The 7,859-nt window shown below is 41.4% G+C and overlaps 1 protein-coding gene and 1 pseudogene across 2 annotated transcripts; both read right to left on the bottom strand.

The window, feature by feature from the left end:
* Window positions 1–6,330: 6,330 nt before the first annotated feature.
* LOC310736227 (histone H2B pseudogene) lies at window positions 6,331–6,708 on the bottom strand (annotated as a pseudogene). Its single transcript has one exon. The product of its transcript is annotated as a histone H2B pseudogene (transcript).
* Window positions 6,709–7,276: 568 nt separating this feature from the next.
* Window positions 7,277–7,588, bottom strand: LOC310736229 (histone H4; the record flags this gene model as incomplete). The annotated part of the gene is made up of 1 exon (XM_083559613.1): window positions 7,277–7,588. The coding sequence occupies one exon, from the start codon at window positions 7,586–7,588 to the stop codon at window positions 7,277–7,279; it is 312 nt and encodes a 103-aa protein (XP_083415739.1).
* Between the last annotated feature and the right edge of the window lie 271 nt (window positions 7,589–7,859).

Here is a 7,859-nt window from a genome sequence, read left to right on the forward strand (position 1 = left end):
AATTATGTTGTGCTACTATGGCTCTAATTCAAATAAGGTTGTGCTGCTAGGGCCCTGATGTGAAACACTGTTGTGCTGCTATGGTTTCAATTCAAATGATGAAGTACTACTATGGCTCTAAATTACATTATGTTGTGCCACTATGACCTTGATGTGAAACACTGTTTTGCTACTATAGCTGTAATGCTATATATGCAGTGCTGCCATGACTCTAATCCAAATGATCTTGGCCAACTATGGCCCTAAGTCAAATGATGCTCTGCTACTATGGCTCTAATTCAAATTATGTTGTGCTGCTAGGGCCCTGATGTAAAACACTGTGGTGCTACTATAGATCTAATGCTAATTATGCTGAGATACTATCTCTCCAATTTAAATTTTGTTGTGCTGCTATGGCCCTAGTGGGAAACACTGTTCCGCTACCGTGGCCTAAATTCAAATTATGCTATGCTGTGCTGTCCTGGTCCTTATGTGAAACACTGTACTACTACTATAGCTCTAAGGCTAACTGTGTTTCACATCAGGGCCCTAGCAGCACAACATGATTCGAATTAAAGCCATAGTAGCACAACAATGTTGTGCTACTATGACTTAATTTAAATTAGGTTGTGCTGCCAGGGCCCTGATGTGAAACACTGTGCTGCTACTATAGCTCTAATGCTAATTATGTTGTGCTGCTAGGGCCCTGATGTGAAACGCTGTGCTGCTACTGTAGCTCTAATGCTCCCGGTGTTTTACGTCAGGGCCCTAGCAGCACAACATAATTCGAATCAGAGCCATAGTAGCACAACATAGGTAGCATTAGAGCTATAGTAGCAGAACAATGTTGTGCTACTATGACTCTAAATCAAATTATTTTGGCCAAATATAACTCCAATTCAAATGATGTGCTACTATGGCTCTAATTCAAATTACTGTTGTGCCACCATGGTCCAAATTTAAATTATGTTATACAAAAGTGCACATGTATATTAGGTTGTGCTGCTATGGTTCTAATTTAAATTATATTGTGCTGTTCTGCAACTATAGCTCTAATGCTAATTATGCAGTGCTGCTATGACTATAAATCAAATTATGTTGGCCAACTATGACTCCAATTTAAATGATGCAGTGCTACTATGGCTCTTATTTAAATTATGTTGTGCCACTATGGCCTTGATGTGAAACACTCGACTGCTACTATAGCTCTAATGCTAACTGTGTTTCACATAAGGGCCCTAGCAGCACAACATAATTATAATTAAAGTCATAGTAGCATAACATTGTTCTGCTACTATAGCTCAAATGCTACCTATTTTATGCTACTATGACTAATTCAAATTATGTTGTGCTGCTATGACGATAATCCGATTTATGTTGGCCAACTATGGCTCCAATTCAAATGATGCTCTGCTACTATGGCTCTAATTCAAATTATGTTGTGCTGCTAGGGCCCTGATGTGAAACACTGTGGTGCTACTATAGATCTAATGCTAATTATGCTGGAATACTATCTCTCCAATTTAAATTTAGTTGTGCTGCTATGGCCCTAGTGAGAAACACTGTTCTGCTACTGTGGCCCAAATTCTAATTATGCTGTGCTGTCCTGGCCCTGATGTAAAACACTGTTGTGCTACCATAGCTTTAATGCTAATTATGCAATGCTGCTCTAACTCTAATTTAAATTGTTGTTCGACTCCAATTTAAATGATGTGGTGCTACTATGGCTCTAATTCAAATTATGGTGTGCTGATTATGGCCCTGATGTGAAACACTGTGCTGCTGCTGCTATGGTTTCACTTCAAATGATGAAGTACTGCTATGGCTCTAAATTCAATTATGTTGTGCTACTATGGCCTTGATGTGAAACACTGTTGTGCTACCGTAGCATTAATGCTAATTATGTAATGCCAATATGACTCCAATACAAACCATGTGGGCCAACTATGGCTCTGATTCGAATCATGTTGTTCTGCTAGGGCCCTCATGTGAAACACTGTACTGCTACTAAAACTCTAATGCTAACTGTGATTCACATCAGGGCCCTAGCAGCACAACATGATTCGAATCAGAGCCATAGTAGCACAACATAGGTAGCATTAGAGCTATAGTAGCAGAACAATGTTGTGCTACTATGACTTTAATTCAAATTATGTTGTGCTATGTTGTGCTGCCAGGGCCCTGATGTGAAACACTGTGCTGCTACTATAGCTCTAATGCTAATTATGTTGTGCTCCTATGACTTTAATCCAAATGATGCTCTGCTACTATGGATCTAATTCAAATTACGTTGTGCTGCTAGGGCCTGATGTGAAACACTGTTCTGCTACAATAGATCTAATGCTAATAATGTTGGGCAACCATCTCTCCAATTCAAATAATGCTGTGCTGTCCTGGCCCTGATGGAAAACACTGTTGTGCTACCGTAGCATTAATGCTAATTATGTAATGCCAATATGACTCCAATACAAATCATGTGGGCCAACTATGACTCTAATTCAAATTATGGTGTGCTGCTAGGGCCCTCATGTGAAACACTGTACTGCTACTATAGCTCTAATGCTAACTGTGTTTCACATCAGGGCCCCAGCAGCCCAACACGATTCGAATTAGAGCCATAGTAGCACAACATAGGTAGCATTAGAGCTATAGTAGCAGAACAATGTTGTGCTACTATGACTTAATTCAAAATAGCTGGTGCTGCCAGGGCCCTGATGTGAAACACTGTGCTGCTATAATAGCTCTAATGCTAATTATGTTGCGGTGCTATGACTATAATCCGATTTATGTTGGCCAACTATGGCTCTAAGTCGAATGATGCTCTGCTACTATGACTCTAATTCAAATTATGTTGTGCTGCTAGGGGCCTGATGTGAAACACAGTTAGCATTACAGCTATAGTAGCGGAACAGTATTTCACATCAGGGCCCTAGCAGCACAACCTAATTTGAATTAGAGCCTTAGTAGCACAACATTGCTCTGCTACGATAGCTCTAATGCTAATTATGTTGTGCTACTATGGCTCTAATTCAAATAAGGTTGTGCTGCTAGGGCCCTGATGTGAAACACTGTTGTGCTGCTATGGTTTCAATTCAAATGATGAAGTACTACTATGGCTCTAAATTACATTATGTTGTGCCACTATGACCTTGATGTGAAACACTGTTTTGCTACTATAGCTGTAATGCTATATATGCAGTGCTGCCATGACTCTAATCCAAATGATCTTGGCCAACTATGGCCCTAAGTCAAATGATGCTCTGCTACTATGGCTCTAATTCAAATTATGTTGTGCTGCTAGGGCCCTGATGTAAAACACTGTGGTGCTACTATAGATCTAATGCTAATTATGCTGAGATACTATCTCTCCAATTTAAATTTTGTTGTGCTGCTATGGCCCTAGTGGGAAACACTGTTCCGCTACCGTGGCCTAAATTCAAATTATGCTATGCTGTGCTGTCCTGGTCCTTATGTGAAACACTGTACTACTACTATAGCTCTAAGGCTAACTGTGTTTCACATCAGGGCCCTAGCAGCACAACATGATTCGAATTAAAGCCATAGTAGCACAACAATGTTGTGCTACTATGACTTAATTTAAATTAGGTTGTGCTGCCAGGGCCCTGATGTGAAACACTGTGCTGCTACTATAGCTCTAATGCTAATTATGTTGTGCTGCTAGGGCCCTGATGTGAAACGCTGTGCTGCTACTGTAGCTCTAATGCTCCCGGTGTTTTACGTCAGGGCCCTAGCAGCACAACATAATTCGAATCAGAGCCATAGTAGCACAACATAGGTAGCATTAGAGCTATAGTAGCAGAACAATGTTGTGCTACTATGACTCTAAATCAAATTATTTTGGCCAAATATAACTCCAATTCAAATGATGTGCTACTATGGCTCTAATTCAAATTACTGTTGTGCCACCATGGTCCAAATTTAAATTATGTTATACAAAAGTGCACATGTATATTAGGTTGTGCTGCTATGGTTCTAATTTAAATTATATTGTGCTGTTCTGCAACTATAGCTCTAATGCTAATTATGCAGTGCTGCTATGACTATAAATCAAATTATGTTGGCCAACTATGACTCCAATTTAAATGATGCAGTGCTACTATGGCTCTTATTTAAATTATGTTGTGCCACTATGGCCTTGATGTGAAACACTCGACTGCTACTATAGCTCTAATGCTAACTGTGTTTCACATAAGGGCCCTAGCAGCACAACATAATTATAATTAAAGTCATAGTAGCATAACATTGTTCTGCTACTATAGCTCAAATGCTACCTATTTTATGCTACTATGACTAATTCAAATTATGTTGTGCTGCTATGACGATAATCCGATTTATGTTGGCCAACTATGGCTCCAATTCAAATGATGCTCTGCTACTATGGCTCTAATTCAAATTATGTTGTGCTGCTAGGGCCCTGATGTGAAACACTGTGGTGCTACTATAGATCTAATGCTAATTATGCTGGAATACTATCTCTCCAATTTAAATTTAGTTGTGCTGCTATGGCCCTAGTGAGAAACACTGTTCTGCTACTGTGGCCCAAATTCTAATTATGCTGTGCTGTCCTGGCCCTGATGTAAAACACTGTTGTGCTACCATAGCTTTAATGCTAATTATGCAATGCTGCTCTAACTCTAATTTAAATTGTTGTTCGACTCCAATTTAAATGATGTGGTGCTACTATGGCTCTAATTCAAATTATGGTGTGCTGATTATGGCCCTGATGTGAAACACTGTGCTGCTGCTGCTATGGTTTCACTTCAAATGATGAAGTACTGCTATGGCTCTAAATTCAATTATGTTGTGCTACTATGGCCTTGATGTGAAACACTGTTGTGCTACCGTAGCATTAATGCTAATTATGTAATGCCAATATGACTCCAATACAAACCATGTGGGCCAACTATGGCTCTGATTCGAATCATGTTGTTCTGCTAGGGCCCTCATGTGAAACACTGTACTGCTACTAAAACTCTAATGCTAACTGTGATTCACATCAGGGCCCTAGCAGCACAACATGATTCGAATCAGAGCCATAGTAGCACAACATAGGTAGCATTAGAGCTATAGTAGCAGAACAATGTTGTGCTACTATGACTTTAATTCAAATTATGTTGTGCTATGTTGTGCTGCCAGGGCCCTGATGTGAAACACTGTGCTGCTACTATAGCTCTAATGCTAATTATGTTGTGCTCCTATGACTTTAATCCAAATGATGCTCTGCTACTATGGATCTAATTCAAATTACGTTGTGCTGCTAGGGCCTGATGTGAAACACTGTTCTGCTACAATAGATCTAATGCTAATAATGTTGGGCAACCATCTCTCCAATTCAAATAATGCTGTGCTGTCCTGGCCCTGATGGAAAACACTGTTGTGCTACCGTAGCATTAATGCTAATTATGTAATGCCAATATGACTCCAATACAAATCATGTGGGCCAACTATGACTCTAATTCAAATTATGGTGTGCTGCTAGGGCCCTCATGTGAAACACTGTACTGCTACTATAGCTCTAATGCTAACTGTGTTTCACATCAGGGCCCCAGCAGCCCAACACGATTCGAATTAGAGCCATAGTAGCACAACATAGGTAGCATTAGAGCTATAGTAGCAGAACAATGTTGTGCTACTATGACTTAATTCAAAATAGCTGGTGCTGCCAGGGCCCTGATGTGAAACACTGTGCTGCTATAATAGCTCTAATGCTAATTATGTTGCGGTGCTATGACTATAATCCGATTTATGTTGGCCAACTATGGCTCTAAGTCGAATGATGCTCTGCTACTATGACTCTAATTCAAATTATGTTGTGCTGCTAGGGGCCTGATGTGAAACACAGTTAGCATTACAGCTATAGTAGCGGAACAGTATTTCACATCAGGGCCCTAGCAGCACAACCTAATTTGAATTAGAGCCTTAGTAGCACAACATTGCTCTGCTACGATAGCTCTAATGCTAATTATGTTGTGCTACTATGGCTCTAATTCAAATAAGGTTGTGCTGCTAGGGCCCTGATGTGAAACACTGTTGTGCTGCTATGGTTTCAATTTAAATGATGCAGTGCTACTATGGCTCTTATTTAAATTATGTTCTGCTACAATAGCTCTAATGCTTCATATGCTGTGTTGCTACGGCCCAAATTCAAATTGTGCTCTACTAATGTACCTCTAATGCTAATGTTTGTTTACTTACCTCGTTATACAAAAGGTCATAGTGAGCGGGCGGCGAGAATTGCTGCCCGCGCAAAAAAGACCGCTCTTTGTATGAAAAAATGGGTGGCTCTTAAAAGAGCCGTTGGTTTTTATCTTAAAGACGGCGTAACACGCTTTACTTTGAGCTGGTGTACTTGGTGACGGCCTTTGTGCCCTCGGACACGGCATGCTTTGCAAGTTCACCGGGAAGCAACAGGCGCACGGCTGTCTGGATTTCCCTAGAAGTGATGGTGGACCGCTTGTTGTAGTGAGCGAGACGAGAAGACTCACCGGCGATGCGCTCGAAAATGTCGTTTACGAAGGAATTCATGATGCCCATAGCCTTAGAAGAGATGCCGGTATCAGGGTGCACCTGCTTCAGGACCTTGTACACGTAGATAGCGTAGCTCTCCTTCCTTGACTTTCTGCGCTTCTTGCCACCTTTGCCGGCCGTCTTTGTGACAGCCTTCTTGGAGCCCTTCTTGGGCGCGGTCTTGGCTGGATCAGTAGGCATAATGCTGCTTCTGGAGGAAACTGCGAGAGAATGAAAAAGGGCCGCCTCGCCGCCTCTCTATTTACAGACCTGCATTGTAATTACGTACAAGGGAAAGGAGTCGTATTATTGGTCACAAATTCAAACCTCATCATACAAGGCTCCGCCCTCGTCCCATCCTCTCCCGTTCCCTCTACCCCGCCCCTGAGCTACGCTTTGTTCCCATGCCCGCCGTTTTGTGCGCGCACACGCACATATACATATACATATACATATATATATATATATATATATATATATATATACACACACACACAAACAAACAAATGTGAAGTATGTATATAAACTTTGAAACAAAACTGTAGTGCTGGTGCAAGGTTTTACCTTATTAGAATATATCTACAATTATTTCAAATTCTATTAGTCACATACACTTGAAAAAAGTTATTTCATCCCCTTCTTCGCGCCACACACACACACACACACACACACACACACACACACACACTAAAAGAAACTAACTCGTTTTGTAATATTTGGGTGGCTCTTAAAAGAGCCGTTGTGTTGACGTTATTTGGTAGGTAAGCGTTTAGCCGCCGAAGCCGTAAAGAGTGCGTCCCTGGCGTTTCAGGGCATACACCACATCCATAGCGGTGACGGTCTTTCTCTTCGCATGCTCGGTGTATGTGACTGCATCGCGGATGACGTTCTCCAAGAACACCTTCAGTACACCACGAGTCTCCTCGTAGATCAGACCGGATATACGTTTAACACCACCACGGCGAGCCAGACGGCGGATAGCCGGCTTAGTGATACCCTGGATGTTATCGCGCAGAACCTTACGGTGGCGCTTAGCGCCTCCTTTGCCGAGTCCTTTGCCACCCTTTCCTCTTCCAGACATGGTGCTGCTCTCACAAATTCAAGCTGCTCAATAAAGAAGCTCCGCGCAATGCCCGCCTATTTATTCTCTCTCCACAGGACCTACTTGAGAACAGGCGAGGGGGCGGACCTAAAACCAACGATCACACAAAAGAATGTCTTCAAAGCGAACCGCCACAGCCGTTAACATGCTAGAGTCTTGTACTTCCTTTTTGTCCACACAAACATAGTGATATATAAATAGTAATAGTCATGTAGTGGAATAGATTTAATTTGGTTTTTGCTCACAGCAT

The sequence above is a fragment of the Silurus aristotelis genome (genome assembly GCF_946808225.1).
Source record: "Silurus aristotelis genome assembly, chromosome: 13".
Taxonomy (NCBI): Eukaryota; Metazoa; Chordata; class Actinopteri; order Siluriformes; family Siluridae; genus Silurus; species Silurus aristotelis.